This window comes from Drosophila innubila (genome assembly GCF_004354385.1).
Source record: "Drosophila innubila isolate TH190305 chromosome 3R unlocalized genomic scaffold, UK_Dinn_1.0 2_E_3R, whole genome shotgun sequence".
NCBI lineage: Eukaryota > Metazoa > Arthropoda > Insecta > Diptera > Drosophilidae > Drosophila > Drosophila innubila.
This window is the reverse complement of record NW_022995380.1, coordinates 22,422,558-22,438,431: the sequence shown is the minus strand read 5'-3', so window position 1 is coordinate 22,438,431 and position 15,874 is coordinate 22,422,558. Positions and strand designations below refer to the sequence as shown.

Sequence of the window (15,874 nt, the reverse complement as noted above, 5' to 3'; positions counted from 1 at the left end):
AATTGCGCGCCGTTGCCATTTTTGATCCGGCTCCGTAATGTTAACGCAGTGACTGTTAACTCACGTTCGTCTCCTGTTAACGCTCAATATATCGAAAAAGTTAACATTATATCGAATATATCGATAGATGCCAATCTCAATTTTACAGCAATGACAATGTCATTCGCTCATTCTTTCAGTCAATTCGGAAGCGAACGTCCACCGATAAAGACGTTTGCGTCGCATCATCTCATTTTTTGTCATTATTATCGCCGCCGCCGCCCCCTCGCTTCTTGTTTATTTGTTTGATTTTATTAAATGAAAAATGTTTGATTAAATGCAATGTAATGAGTAAGAGTGTTATTTAATAATTGAATACTAAGTGAATGCACTATCAAGCCGATCGTATGTAAACGCAGTTCATGAGAATTTGACATTTAACTTATGGCGTTGCTGTTGTGTTTTGCCGCTTCAGGCTCAAGCTAGTTAAAAAAAAAAACAAAACAGCTACAAAAACAATTGGCGATTGCAGAAAAATAGAAACAACAACAACAGTGCAGCGGCGTTTAAAGCGTTGGCGTTGGCGTTAACGTTAAGCGTTGGCAGCTTGTGGGCCAAATTCGCGGACACGGACGCACCCACCCAAGTCCAAATACCCCAATTCCAATTTGCTGTGTAACTGGGTACAAGTATTACAGTGTATATGTGTGTGTGAGTGACTTTGTGAGAAGGAGTGGCAACGAACGGGGGAAGGGGCAGGAGCATGGGCTGCCCAGCCGGTTTCGGTGCGCGAGTTAATTGACAATATACACAACAACAATAACAGCAGAAATAAACCAAAAATATAAAGAAAGAAAGAAGCATAAAGCGAATGAGCAAAAATCGCATAATAAAGCATGCAACAATCATCAAGAAATACAACAAACAAATGCTTAAATGTTTGTGTGTGTATAAAATGCATGTGTGTGTTTGTGTTAGTGTGTGTATGAAATTCAAAGCAAGTCCTCAGCATGATTTGCCTGCCCGGCATTTAGTGAGAGAGTGAGTGAGTGAGTGAGTGAGAGGGCAGCATAGTTCTATTATTAGACAGGGTATTTACACATTCCCCAAATCTGACGCTTCTGACCAACAAAACCACACCTAATTCCATCCGCCCGCCCGCCCACTCATCTAAACATTGGCGCCGCCATGCAGCATCGTCTGCTGCTTCAACTGACCACGATTATTGTGTGTTGCTGTTGCTTCTGGTTGGCGGTTAAGGCTCACAATTGTCAGCATCAGCATCCCAAGGCACACGAGGTGAGTAGTATTATTATTCGACACTTGAACTCACCTCCACTCCCCCCTACCAGCATTATAACCAACAATTTAGCAAGTTCTTCCCCTTTTGAAACGCACTTGAAATCCCTCATTTAATGTTGTTTTGGTTTGTGGCTTAAGTGCCTCATTAAATCAGCTCATAATTGGTTCATTGCCACTTCATTGCAATTCCATAATTGCCTCCAATTTCCAGGAATGAAACCTTAATTAGTGCGTCTATGTGGGCGCTTAAGCATCAAACATCTCAAGTATCAAACAAAGCCAAGTACACGTATCAGAAGAAACATGTTTCGTGTTAATAGCTTACTCAATGGAAATATAAATTGCAAGAACCGCAGGATGTGGTTCTATACAACTTTAATATGCGGATTTATGCCTCTCGAACAATTATCAAGCTTAAGGGTATTAACTTTGCAATAAATAAAGAACTTAGTGCTTTGGATACTCATTAATAAAGTTTTACTGAATAGGGATTTATCTCCGACACGGTATATCAAGGTTTCTAGTTTGACGAAATGAAACAAAATTTGCATATTAAAATTTCAAAAAAATAATCTTAGTTTTAAAAAAGAAAAATCTTTTTCTTAAAATAATTGACTGACTGTACACGAGTATTTTCGATTCCAGATACACTGAAATCCAGACTTATACAACATCTAAAAAAAAATCTGTAAAGTTTTCGATGTACTTTTACATATGTAACTAATCAGAAGTGAATCATAAGCAATCACAATTTCCGGATTGCCATTTTTTTTATATACGATTTAATTTTAATGAAAACAAAAATGATGATGAAATAAAATATTGTTTTGAAACTGGATCTCGTATAGAAACGGAATCAAGTGCGAATTCTCACATGATTCTTCAGTAATGCATTGACTAATCCCACTTGTTAATCATATGCACATTAAGATTCAGTGCAACCGCATGCGATTGTAACGGCTTTGGGTTGCCAAACGGTTTCAGTTGCCAAGCGATCGGAGGGGGGAGGGTCGTGTGTAGAGGGGGCGTAACCTAACGGGCTGTGAGTATGGTTTACAAGTACATCCACATACATAGAAACAATATCTGCGTTGGCTGAATTGAGAATTGAGATTGAGTTCTGGTTCGGCACTTGTTGCGACTACGCGACGCGACGGCCAGGTCCAAAACGGCGCCTGGCACTTGTTTTTCTAATAGCAATCGACATCAATTTAATTGGCTTTGCGTCGTAAAAAGGTCACCTGCAATTGTAATTGTAAAAGTAGATCATTTACATAATGTTTGTAATTATTGTGCAGCTGGTTGTGCCTGAATAAAGATTAGAAAACTAAATACATACCTTACAAATCATCTTAGTAAAAGTCAGTAAAATCGAAAGGCATAACGTTATTAATCTTGGAAATTATTGCTTAGATTTCATATACTCTATAATCACGAAACAGACAGAAATAGAATGACTCAATTATATACGGGTATTTCCGATTACTAAATACTTTTATCATTATTATCTATTAAAAAAATCGAGTACAGGGTATCTGTCAGTAGGTATAAACAAACAATTCAAACAATATGAGATCGTATAATAAGCGTAAATATTATTTAAGAATTTTTTGATTATTGTAAATTTAATTAATTAAAGTAAACACAGAAATTATATACGAATTTTTATTGAAAACAGTGGAAAATTAAATTAAATATACTATATGTAGAGTATCTAGAAATAAAGCGCTTTCAATTGCCGCAAGTTTAATTATTGCTGAGGTTAAACCGCGTGCAATTATTTTAATTAATCGTAACTTGAACTGCTCAAAATGCAAAGCATTCCAGCACTTCCACCTCTCACCACTTCCGCCGCCCGCACAGTTCCCAATCCCTCCCAGACCGCAGTTCCAGATCCTGAGTTGAGCGCGGATTTATACGAGTATGTAAATGTAAATGTAGAAAAATGAATGCGGGCACTGACAGTGACCGAGCACTGGACAAATAACCCCCCGCAGCCTCCCTTCCCCATCACTTCCTATGTATTCCCACCTCCCAATCCCTGCAGTTTGCCACAGTGGTCCAGACAACAACGCCAGCACTCATTTTTAATTAGACTCAAATAAATTGACGCAACGAAACCTGGTAAATTGAATCATTTGTCACGTTGCTGTGTGCATGCAATGATACTGGCGATAAGTAAAAATGATGTAGATAATCACGATCAAGCTGATGATGATGAAGATGTAAAGATGAGCTTATAAAATGCCCTTGATTCTGCTTACAGTTGGAAAAAATTAAATTGCTTCGCCGTGTTCATTTTGTGTGAAGAAAAAATGAGAGGAGTAAAGTTGTTATAATTATCGTATTATTAAGATGTTTTTACTAAGAAACTATAGTTCTAATATCAATTCCTAGTCCCCGCTTTTTGAGTTGAAAAATTTTTAGTTTTTATTCCTTGCATGGATAATTTGTCTTTGTGTTTGAAAATCCTGGTCCTAACACGATTTTTGATACCAATCTAGTCAGGATCGAACTAAAAATATTAAAGAAATGTTAATAATTCATGATAAAAATATTTAAAAAACACGTTTTTCAACTCAAAAAGCGGGGACTAGGAATTAATTTTAAAACTATGGTTTCTTGGTGATACATCTTGAAATTGACTGTATATTACGAATATGGAGTACCATTTTTCAATTTTTTTTGGCCCATACAAATCGATGCACTCTAGTGTACATACTTACTTTTAAGCTTTTAAGCAGGGAGAATAAGGTTGATTTCTCAGAATGTTACGGTCCATTGAGCCATATTTGACCCTTGTGCTCAGATTTTAAATTGCAACAAGTTGAATGCATATATGTATGTAGATACAAACGAATTGGTTCATTCAATCCTTGTGTGATAGTGTATTGAATGCTTTGTAACTGTAACTGTTGCTATTGCGTTTTCAATTGAGAGATAAGCACATACTTATGTATGCACATATGTTTGTTGTGTATAAGTAGAAGCAACAGAGCAAAGTAGACTGAAGGCGATGTATAAATACATATACATATACAGACATACTTAGCTGGGCTAATAAACAAGTGCAAAGATAAAATTGTTAAACTTATCTCCAGTGGATGCAGCGTATACCAAGTGAAACAAGTTTGTTACTCAGCTAAATCTGTTGATTATGCCTCTTGGCTCGAGGCTAATTTTGAAACACGCGCCAGGCTAAATATTATGAATTGGGGCTTAATTTATGTACATATACGTATATGCATGTATGTACAGGTAAATGTGCGAGCATATAACGCAATAAGTTGCTAAATGACGAACTGTGAATGATACAATACTTGCCAGTTAGTCTGACCATTTGCTGGCCTTGCACCTTGTCTACAGTTGGAGCTTTTAAGCTGCTCCTAGTGAATTTCTCTGCAATAATCTGTGAGATTAAAATTGCATTTCAGTTTGTTCTCAATTATTGCTAGGGTTGATGCAATGCGACGTGCCAATGTCTAAGTATTACGGATCAACATTTACGTGCCCGAGCCTGTGCCTGTGCCTGTGGTACGTCTTGAGTGTAATAATCCAACATTCACTTGCCACTGTTTGATTTCATTCAATTTACAGCAGTTGCCGAGGCAAATTGACAAATCTCATTGTTAAGATTGCCACTAGAATGCATTATAAATTGTATTGTGTGAATGTGACTTGATTATATGTATGTATATTATTGTTATATTGTATTATGTACATTTTGTATAACGATCATGTTTTTAATTAAGTAACATTTACGTTGACTTCGGCATTGTGGTCACTCGGTGAGGTAATAAATAAATTGAGCGACGAGAGAAGCAAATAAACGATAAAACCATAAAGTATCGCGGCATGCAAAGCAGTCGATACTTTCAGGCATCTGCATATGTGTGTGTGTGTGTCTGTACAGTGTACACATTACATTACCTACGAGTACAAAAAGGAAACATGATTAGTAAACAACAACAGTCGCCAGGGCCACAGTAGCTGAGAGACTGAGAAGCTAGCGATATAACGAAAGTGAAAGCACAAATATTCACTTGCTGATTCACTCGCTCTAACGCTCTAATGCAGTCAAGCTTGAAAGCTTTCGATTGATCTGCGCGGCGTGCAATGAACGGTGAGGTGAGCTGGTGACAAGTCAATGGTGAAAAACTGCGGAAGAGCGTAAAAGGAGGGACAGCGATGGTAAACGAGACAGATAGACAGACGGATAGACGAAGAAATGTCGTCATGCTTGGCTTAGTGAACGATTGACAGATTGACTGCGCGACGCACGTAAATACGTAAATAATTACTCAATGTAACGGCAGCCGGCACTCTCTCTCTCTCTCTCTCTGCTGATCGATTCACTTGTTCAAATTAGCATGCGCAACTGTTAAGTGTCCACCTTTCCACCTGCAATCGGCGTCCGACGCATGCGTGCCTCCTTTCATGTTTTTGCTATTTATGGTTGTTTTTTTTTTTTGTTTTTTGTTTGGCCAAAAAAGCAGATACGGGAGGTAATCGAGTAGGCGCCGACTTCGATGCGGCCAAGTGTAACAACCGGCACATTTCTCTTTTTATTTATATTTTACTTTTTTCTTCATCTTCTTTGTTATTTGTATTACCTTAAACGCGAGTCGCATAGCAAAGACTGGATACGCTCCAATGTGGCCTAGTAAATTTGTTAGATAGACAAATTTAGATGTATGTTAGTATGCAAGCTAGTTGAGCATTACGTCTTATCGGAGATTGAATAAGCGCACACACTGTGCCTGCCGTGCTTAGAAAGTGTGGCGGCAGCTCCTTAAGCAAATTCCATAATCACATAAAAGTTATCTTAATTTCTCTAATTTAACATTAAAAGTATCGGATATAATAATTTAATGGTACATTTAATTTCAATAATATACATAAATTTAACAGACTTTTAGCAAACGATCTTCCTAAAATTTGAAATAACTCAAACTTTATAAGCAATTTTAGACCTAGGCAAAAAAATTTTTTTTACGAATTTAAAAATATTTGAATGCAGAATGAATAAAGAGACCAAATAATGACCAAAATGACATTCCGCTTGAAAATCGGTTTAGAATTGATCAAGCTATGACAGTTTGAATTTGGTCAGACTGCGGATTTAGCCATTTTACAAGTTCAAATTTTTGTTCAATTTCACATGATTTTTTACAAAAAAATGAAAGGTCTCAGAATCAAGTTTAAAGTGTTGTTTTATACTAATTACGATATAAGGAATTGATCAAAAGTGAAAACTTGAGATTTAAAATTTTGAATTTTCGAAATTTTAAAGGGGGGACCCTTAGCATCGAAATCGAATCTTGGTCGAAAATAATTAAATTTTCTAAATGAACAAAATTTGAATGTGGAATAAATTAAGAGTCCAAATCATGATCAAAATGACATTCCACTTGAAAATCTGTTCAGTTTTGATCAAGTTATGACAGCTGAAAGTTGGTCAAATCTTTAACCACAATCGTACCGGTACAAACCTTTGGGTATTGGGTTTTTGACAGAGAATTTTCATTCGGACACGGTTTCAGCTCTGTTACTACACATAAAACGGTTAGTTTCGGTTAACGGTGTTATTCCCTGAACAATATTAATTATATAATTTTTTCTTTAATGTTTCCAGAACATAAAGGTATTTCATGTGAAAAATTACGTTAACCTTCGCATCTCTATCGTTAACTGCTTAAACTCCCCTCGTTCTCTCATCTTAGGACAATTGGGCAATGGCGTAATTAACTTTTGTATATTCCCGTCTAAAGCATGCTCAACCGAATTCTCGGGAGCTACCAGAAATATTGACAGACAACTTGACAAGCTTAAATGATAATTTCAAAATCAAAATAAATGTATTAATTTATGCTATTGCACAACTTAAGAATTTTGGTGCATTAATTGTTTATTTATGATCAATAAAATTATAGACATTTTTTTGTATTGCGTTGTGTTGCTTATAAAGCATTGAGTATTGAGAGATGATAATGGATTTAATAAAGCTCGATGAATTGCAATGTCTGTTGTTGCAACATGTGGCAGACAGGTTGTCAGTGCCGGCAATGATGCCGAAGACATGTCACATGTTGCAGCTTAGACCTGTGCTGTCTAAATCGCATTGTGCGTCAGGTGGCATGAGGTTCATCTTTCACCTGGTGAATGGTTCACAGATGCTTTGAACTCGTATCTTTTTTTCTGCGGTTTCTCAAACAACATTTCAAGCCACAAAAAGAGACGTAGTGATGGGTAGTGAGTGGTGAGGAGAGGGGGGGGGGGGGGTACAGGGGTCTGTATGGTGTTTGAAGATCATGCTAAATGCTGATCACCGTTGAGGGTCGTCACGAGCTCAACGGCATCTTACGGTTTAAAACTGCTTAATGTATGTAATGTTTACTTTTGTTATCTTAATGGGTTTTTTACGATCTGCAGTTTGCGATGGATGATATCATAAGCAAGCAATTGAAGTTGAGTTGCATCCCCCTTTACACTTAAATATAAACTACGCCCCTGTTTAGTCAACGTTCTTGGTTCTTTTCTTGCTAAATAGACAAATATAGATAAATTGCTGCCATTGTTGTAGTTAAGTCAACACTCACGGATACAAAGATACCAAGATACATATGTGTATGCTTAGCTTTATTGCTGAATTATAGTTTATAACGAATCGCAGGTGTCTGGCATTGCCATTTAGCGGCTCTTTGTGTCGATCTCACGATCAATTTAAAGCTGCTTTATAAGATCGTAATGCTCAACATGTAAACTTAATGTGAACTGAAAGACTTGTTATTATTTTTTATTCTTTTGTATTCTCACTAAATTTCTTACTGATATTCTAGGAAAGTATTTTATGCAAATAACTTTTCCACTTCGTCACTTTCGTTTTCCTTCAGCTGAAAGTGAATTTTCAGCTTACAAGCTTCCAACTTAATAATTTGCATGTTTAAAATATATATATATATATTTTATCATCACTCAAGCGCATCTTTAAGATACTCTTTTGTTCGGCCATCCATAAATTATAATAGCTGAAAAAGAGTCAAAAAATGGGCTCGCTTGCATATTCAACAGGGTCTAATTTATGCACAATAATTGGCACACATTGCACAATAACCGAAAACAAAGGGCAAACAAACAAATTGGAATATAGCAACAACAACAAAATAAAATAACAAATTAACAAAATAACAAATTAGGCAAAACCAAACCGAATCAACGAAAAGCCCCAAATCATTGACATTTGTTTTTGATGTCTCAATCGTTCGACATTTTGGCGGGCAATTTAAAATTAATTTCACTGCAATTTGCAATTGCCAATTAACTATTAACTGTTACTGTTGAAAAAGGCCATTGTGTGTGGCCTCTGTCGTCATGTCGTCATCTAATTGTTGGCAACAATTTCGCTTTCATTTAAAACTAATTTCCACTCATCTCTCTCTCTCTCTCTCTCTCTCTCTACTTGTAGGTTGTGCATGGTGTGCGCATTCAGCTGGCCAATGATGATGATGATGATGGAACTGCCGCCGCTGCTGTCGAAGATCTGGGAAGAAGAAGACGTCGCAGTGTTGCCGCCGAACAACAGCTTCGCATTCTGCTCGTCTATGATGACTCCGTTTACAGGTGAGAGCCATGGTCATAATACCAAAACAAGTAATAAAGCTTGAGTCGAGAGTGCTCGACTACTAAATGCCCTGGCTCAGACTCTTAATTTTACGAGCATACACGTATATTATTAATTTATTTATTATACGTAGTCTTAAAGCAGTCAGCAAAAATTATATTAAGAAAACAAATTTAAATTAAAACTAAAATTGTATATATAGTATTTATTTTTTAGGCTCAAAATTTCTTTTGTAGTTCTTTAAAAATCTTAAAATCGTTTTGATTTGTCTGCACATATACTAAGTTTCGTGCTTCTAGCTCTTACCATATCTGATCATAGCTAATCAATTTGGTTAGTGCTGAACAAGAATATATAGATTTAGATTTTTAGATTTTTATTGTCCCTAAAGACCTCTTGCACTATTTTAAGTACAGGGTCTAGAAATTACTCATAATTGGCCTGACCAACTAGCAAGCTGGCCAAGTTAACACAAGCTTACTACACTCGCACCTCTTGGCCAAGTGTCAGATTAAAGCCAAGTCGAGTAACCGTTAGGCGTTTTGCTTTACGGCCACATTCAACACTCGGTTGGGGCGTTTTGTAACCCACTTGAAATCTGAAATTGGTTTTTGGCAGCGCGACGGTTCAATTTGTTGAAAATTAACCCAACTTGGCGCTGATTGTCACATGATTTGACTATGATTTAAAGTTTAAGCTGAACGCTGCTTAACAGCTAAATGGCCAGGTCAACACACACACACACAAGCACAACAAACTCTTAAGTTTATCGACAACAACGTCCATTACCAATGCCAACGGAGAAGGTCAATTCCAGGAATTGTTGCTTGGCAACACATTACCCTATGCTTATGAACATAGGCAGGGCATGTGAGACTTGTCGTCAAGTTTGTTAACACAAAAACAGTTAACGAGACTAACTTCAATTATGAGTAAGCTTAGTATGCATAACAAAAACAAATTAGTCAGTAAATATGTACATATGTACATATGTATAGTCCAGGTCTAGTCATTGTTGCTTTTTAAAGCGTAATTAAGAACTTGCAAATTATTAAAACGTGCCTAGTCTATAGTACTTGTAGTTATAAATAAATATAGCATATTGATATTTGTTTTATTATTATATTATTTCCTTACTCATTTATATTACTGACTTTTCTGAGCAAACGCGAAACATCGTTGTTAACAATTTAAACACTTAGACATCTTAGACTCATCTCTCGAGGTTGCCAAAATACAATTAAAAAAAAAATATTTGAATTTTTTTAAAGATTGCAAATAATAATGTCGTTTTATTTTTTTTTTTTTTGGCTATAAATTAAGTGGGGGAATTAATTTCTACTTGTCTTTGAAAACACCAAACTATGACTGACCTTAATTTGTAATATCTGATGAATCTAAAAACATGATAAAGCAAACTAATGATGCAGTTTTATGCAAAACATTTTTTGTTATTAACATAATAATAAAGAGATTATTGAATTTAATGTGAAATTTACAAACGCTGAAAAGGAATCTAAAATGTCTAATTAATACTAATTTAATTTAATACGAAGTTTAGATATTTTTAAACAAAATTATTTTTGTCTATTTTTCATTTACTTCTTAAAAAAGTTGCTGATAATCAGATAAAAAAAAAAAAAAAAATTTATTTGGTATAAGTCTTCTACAAGCGTTATTCGCTTTTACTCTATTCTAACTTTGAATTTAAAAAATGTTGAAAAAAAAATTTTAAAAACTCCAACTGAACAAAATATTAAGGAGAAAACTAATGCAACTGGTTTAGTAACATTATAAACTTATGAAATGTTTTCTTCAAGCCTTATTTATGGTTTTTTTTCTTAGAACTTGTTTTTCAAATTTTTTCCATTGAAACTGTACTACAGAGTATATAAGTATTATTTTACTTAGTCCTTTTTATTACTGAAGCGTAACTAATCGAATAAGTTTCCGCTTAATGTCTTTCTTTTTGCAGACTGGAGGAGGAGAAATTTAACTTAATAAATGTAAGTAAGCTTGTCAAGAGTACTCCAAAGGACATCTTTGATAATGCTCTCGAATTTCGTTAACAGGACACGGTGCTGCCGGAGGCAGTTCAATTCTGGGAACAGGCGTTGATGGTGCGTGAAACGAAGGGTGTCATCCGGCTAAATCGGTGAGTAATTGGACATCTTGAAGTTGCCAGGAGAGCAAATATTAATCTGAATTTCTTGAAACCTTTTAGAAAATGCGACAGCACCCAGGTTTATGTTAAGAACGGCAACACTCACTGCATTGATCACTGCAAGGCGACGACGATGTGCGGTGAGGTGCAGGTGCCCAATGAGCATCTGGATGTAAGTCCAAATTGCATTAATTGCCTGAACATCTCATTTAAATTCTCCACTTGTCCAGGTGTGTCGGGTGTGCAATAGCACGGGACAGAATTGCCGGATTGACAACAATACTCAGCCAGGTGATGGCATCGAGAATGCTGACTTTGTGTTCTATGTTTCGGCGCGACAGACTCAAAGATGCTACAAGGGCCTGACGGTGGCATATGCAGCACATTGTCAGCAGGAGGCGCTGCTGGATCGTCCTATTGCCGGCCATGCCAATCTATGTCCCGAGAGCATCAGCACCAAGCCGCAGGAGCTGCTAACATTGATATCCACTGTCAAGCATGAGATTCTACACGCTCTCGGCTTCTCTGTGAGTCTTTACGCCTTCTTCAGAGACAACGAGGGACGACCACGTACTCCACGCAAACCGGACACAGGCAAGCCGTATTTGAATGAGAAGTAGGTGTATAAATTACAAAATAAACCGAAAAAAAAAGATAAAAAAAATTTTAAAAAAGTAGAGCAAACAGAAAGGGAAAAACGAAACTCAAATTAGAAAAACATTCAGAGTACAAAGATTAGGAAAAGTCTAGCTTATTTAGAAAAATACATGAATTTTTTTGATTTTAAAGATAATAACTAATGCGCTTTCTTGTCAGATTGCAGATTCATCAGTGGAGCAACAGCACAATAAGAAAGGTCGAACGAAACAATTGGGCTGTGCGAGGTGGACACGTGAAGAAGGTGGTGGATATGCTAGTTACGCCCCGTGTAGTTGCCGAGGTGCGTGCCCACTTTGATTGCGACATACTCGAGGGCGCCGAACTGGAGGATCAGGGTGGCGAAGGTACCGCTTTGACCCACTGGGAGAAGCGCATACTCGAGAACGAGGCAATGACAGGAACGCACACACAGTCGCCGGTCTTTTCACGTATCACCCTGGCTCTAATGGAGGATTCGGGTTGGTATCGTGCCAACTATTCGATGGCCTCGCCACTAACTTGGGGCAAGGGATTGGGCTGTGCGTTTGCGATGCGCAGCTGCAAGGATTGGATACAAATGAATCACGATAGGTGAGTCAGAGACAGAGAGAGAGTTACACACTCGCTAATCTTACTACTTTCACTCTTAATAGGGGACGCTCGATTCATCCGTTCTGCTCCAAAGTCAAACAGGATCCACTGCAAACCGAATGCACCGATGATCGAAATTCCGTCGCATTGTGTAATCTTGTAAAGCATGACTTTGAGCTGCCAAAGGTCTATCAAAACTTTGACAGCCTCAACAATATAAAGAGCGGGGAGGAGGGTTACTATGGAGGCTCTGTTTCACTAGCGGATCATTGTCCCTACATACAGGAGTTTACTTGGCGCAGCAAGAACGTCATTGTACGCGGCTCTCATTGTCGCTTCGTGGAAAATAATCCAAGTAAGCTTAGTTGTTATTGTAAACCATTATAGCTCATATTCTCATTAATCAATTGATTCATTTACAGAGCCCGAAAAGAACTTTGCTCTGGAGAGCTACGGTGAGGGCTCAAAGTGTTTCGATCACAGCGAATCGATGTGGGAGGAACGTTCCTGCCACCAGACGCGCGAGTGGCAACATTGGGGCAGCGGCTGCTACAAATACAACTGCTACGATGGACGTCTGCACATCCTGGTGGGCAACTATAGCTACAAATGCTCATTTCCGCACCAGAAGCTCTCCATTCGGATCACCGCCAATGGATGGCTGCACAAAGGCGTAATTATGTGTCCACCATGCCATGAACTCTGCGGTTCTTATTTTGCCGCCGAGGGTAAACAGTGTCGTCCGAGCGAGGAGCCCGATCCGCTCAATAAATATCCACGCGATGAACTTGCGTGTGGCGCTGAATCTCAGCATCATTCTATGGCCATAATCTGCACTGCGATATTGTTAGCTGTGCTGGGATACTCAACACTCAGCTAAGCATTCAATTTAGACGCAGTTAAATGTTCTCTATGTGTTAGTAAAATTTGTAAATTGTATTTGTACAATATGCTCAATTTGTCTACCTATAAGTCGTAGTTGTAATTCCCCCCCAAATCTTATAGATATATGTAGCTATATATATTTGTAATTATATCGTATTGTATCCCGATATGTGATCTTTACTAAGGATATTCTTAGATGTCGCATTAAATCTCCGATTTAAATGCATCGCGATGTTTAAGCATAGCTTTTAAGTTATTTTTCGTAAGCTGATCTGTACATTCCAAAGTATTGCAACTTTTATTTGCTGAAAATTATAATCACAATCTGAGATATTATCAGGTAATATTCTAAATCCCTGAATTGATCTGATTGTTGCTGTTTTAACCATCAATCCTTTTTTTTGTTACAACATCTTTGTTATTTATTGTTTCGAAATTCGTTAGTTATCTTGTGATGTGTCGGTTTATTTGTCCTTGTCCTAAGTTTGTTTCCTGTGCTACAGGCAATTTGATTTTGGCAGTCCATTAAATTTAAATAAAATTAAACATAAATTTTCATACCTAATCTCTAAGCTGATTTTGTGAATAAAGTGTTTTATATATATAAAGAAATGAAAGACCAATCTTAAAAGATTCATTTGTAATATATTTAAGAAACGGAAACACCATTTATGAACACTCCTCAACAATCTCGTAAAGCACTTCATCATCAGCTTCCTCCTCCATTTCTTCATCTACAATGTTGGTATTGGAAGATTCGGAACTTTCCTCCGTGACCTTTGACCGAATAAACGCTGTTCCTGCCTTGGCTGGCTTTTTGACGCGTTTGGAACTGTTGTATAGCAATGGTAAAATAAAAGTTATTATTAGTAAAGTTTATTAAAAAGTGATTAAAGTTCAACTTACGCTTCGGTTAACTCTGTAATCATGGGAAGCAGCGTGGATCGCATTACGCCACGTGCTTCTTCCTCGGCCAGCTCCTTGGGATGTGTTTTGCGTTTGTGCATGCGGCAATTGGAGCCATTGGAAAAATCCTTGCCACAAAAATTGCACTTGTATGGCCTTATACCCGTATGGAGAATCAGATGAGCCTTCAATGTTTTGCCCCGTTTAAAGGCAGCACCGCATACATCACATTTATACTGTTTGGCATCCGAATGAACCAGCTGATGCATGTTGAGAGTGCGACGAGTATTGAGTTTCAAGCCGCAGATGTTGCACACGTAGTTATTATTTGTATGGGTATCGGAGTGAATCTGCGAAGAATAACTTGATCAGCTGAGAATTCAGAGATAGAGAGAGTTACTCACCTTCAGCCTGGCCAAGTTTTTGAAGCGTCGTTGGCAAACCGGACACTCGAAGGGACACTCATCGGTATGCACAAGTTTGTGCTCATTGAGTGCTGTGATAGTCTTCGAACCTTTGCCACAGCAGTCACATATAAAAGGCTTGACATTCTCATGTATGAACATGACGTGGCGTTTGAGAGCTGCAGGTGTCGTGAAAAGCTTTGGGCAATAACTACAAGCATTTTCCGCCTTGTCCTTGGCAGGCATATGAGTACGATAATGGGCAGTAAGTTGATTCTCTGTCGCAAACACCGCATTGCAGCGTTTGCACTCGAGGTTGGGAACATCTGTGGCAACCAGGCCGTGAACCTCAGCCATGTGTCGTCTATAGGCCATTGGCTTCTTATAGCCCTTGCTGCAGGACATGCATTTATACTGAGTACGTTCATGGGAGACATCATCGTTTTCACCTGTTTGAGTCTCACTTAGATCATCGGCTTCTGGTGTATCCTCCCCAATGTCCTCTTCGTTTGCAGTTGTCGTCTCATCATTATCAGCGAGCTCCGCGGCAGTTTTTGGATCCTGTATGGTCGGTGTCTCTTCGGTTAGTTCTTCGTCCTTAACGTACACCTCTTCCGTGGACTCTTCATGATCAACATAAGTTTCATAAGCGTTTTCTTCGTTGTCAGCTATTTCGGCAGTTTCAATTTCGGCCATTACTTCTGCATCTTCATCATAGGACTCCAACATATCATCAACAATGCAATCGGATGTGTCTGCCTCTGTCTCATCAATTGGTGGCTCTTCGGGCACACTCCGTGAATTAAAGTGCTTCCATTCTACTGCCAGCAGACCACAATCCCGTCGAATATCATCGTAGTTAAGTGCGGCTAGTGGACCCGCCTGATGTAGCCGGGTGAAAAGCGTTTGTACACGATTCACACGGTCGGAAAACTCGATGAGATCCTCCACCAGTGTGTAGCAATTCTTACACAGTGTATTACTCAGTTCATCTTCCATTTTGATCTATTAAGTGGATGGCAATTAGCAACTTTGGAATTCGCAGAATAGAATATGCTTACATTGACCCAAAAGTATTTACCAATGGCCACAGCTAAAACACTCGTCCAAGTCTGATCCCCATCTCTAAAATACACATTTACATTGTCAGCATGTTCCTTTGCACAGAGACGGCACCAATGATGCCAGTCTGATGTTTCTGTGCCCGCCATTGATGTTACTTCCGTGCTTTTAGCATTTGCGCCACCCTTCATCTGAGGATTCTTCAGAATTACAAAAATAATCTAATAAACAATTCACTTTGTTGTGGGCCAGCTCAATAATCGATGACCTGCAACACTATCGATACTTTCACATTCGATAGTACAACAATTAATGATAGTC

General features: G+C 38.0%; 2 protein-coding genes across 2 annotated transcripts; one reads left to right on the top strand and one right to left on the bottom strand.

The window, feature by feature from the left end:
* The first annotated feature begins 170 nt into the window (after positions 1–170).
* On the top strand, positions 171–13,808 carry LOC117789579 (leishmanolysin-like peptidase). Its single transcript, XM_034628621.1, has 9 exons — positions 171–1,278; positions 8,747–8,901; positions 10,878–10,908; positions 10,975–11,057; positions 11,127–11,238; positions 11,297–11,682; positions 11,883–12,296; positions 12,359–12,651; positions 12,719–13,808. The coding sequence occupies exons 1-9, from the start codon at positions 1,168–1,170 to the stop codon at positions 13,174–13,176; spliced, it is 2,043 nt and encodes a 680-aa protein (XP_034484512.1). The 5' UTR covers positions 171–1,167; the 3' UTR covers positions 13,177–13,808.
* LOC117789580 (zinc finger protein weckle-like) lies at positions 13,807–15,828 on the bottom strand. The gene is made up of 4 exons (XM_034628622.1): positions 15,553–15,828; positions 14,492–15,496; positions 14,088–14,437; positions 13,807–14,013 (listed from the first exon to the last, which is right to left on the bottom strand). Exons 1-4 carry the CDS (start codon positions 15,742–15,744, stop codon positions 13,851–13,853), a joined length of 1,710 nt encoding a protein of 569 aa, XP_034484513.1. The 5' UTR covers positions 15,745–15,828; the 3' UTR covers positions 13,807–13,850.
* Positions 15,829–15,874: the final 46 nt, after the last annotated feature.

Coding starts and splice junctions, on each gene's coding strand:
- LOC117789579 (XM_034628621.1), top strand. CDS start 1,168: ATGCAGCATCGTCTGCTGCTTCAACTGACCACGATTATTGTGTGTTGC. Junction 1,279..8,746: donor AGCATCCCAAGGCACACGAG/GTGAGTAGTATT, acceptor CTCTACTTGTAG/GTTGTGCATGGTGTGCGCAT. Junction 8,902..10,877: donor TATGATGACTCCGTTTACAG/GTGAGAGCCATG, acceptor TTCTTTTTGCAG/ACTGGAGGAGGAGAAATTTA.
- LOC117789580 (XM_034628622.1), bottom strand. CDS start 15,744: ATGAAGGGTGGCGCAAATGCTAAAAGCACGGAAGTAACATCAATGGCG. Junction 15,497..15,552: donor GTAAATACTTTTGGGTCAAT/GTAAGCATATTC, acceptor TCCACTTAATAG/ATCAAAATGGAAGATGAACT. Junction 14,014..14,087: donor ATTACAGAGTTAACCGAAGC/GTAAGTTGAACT, acceptor GCTATACAACAG/TTCCAAACGCGTCAAAAAGC.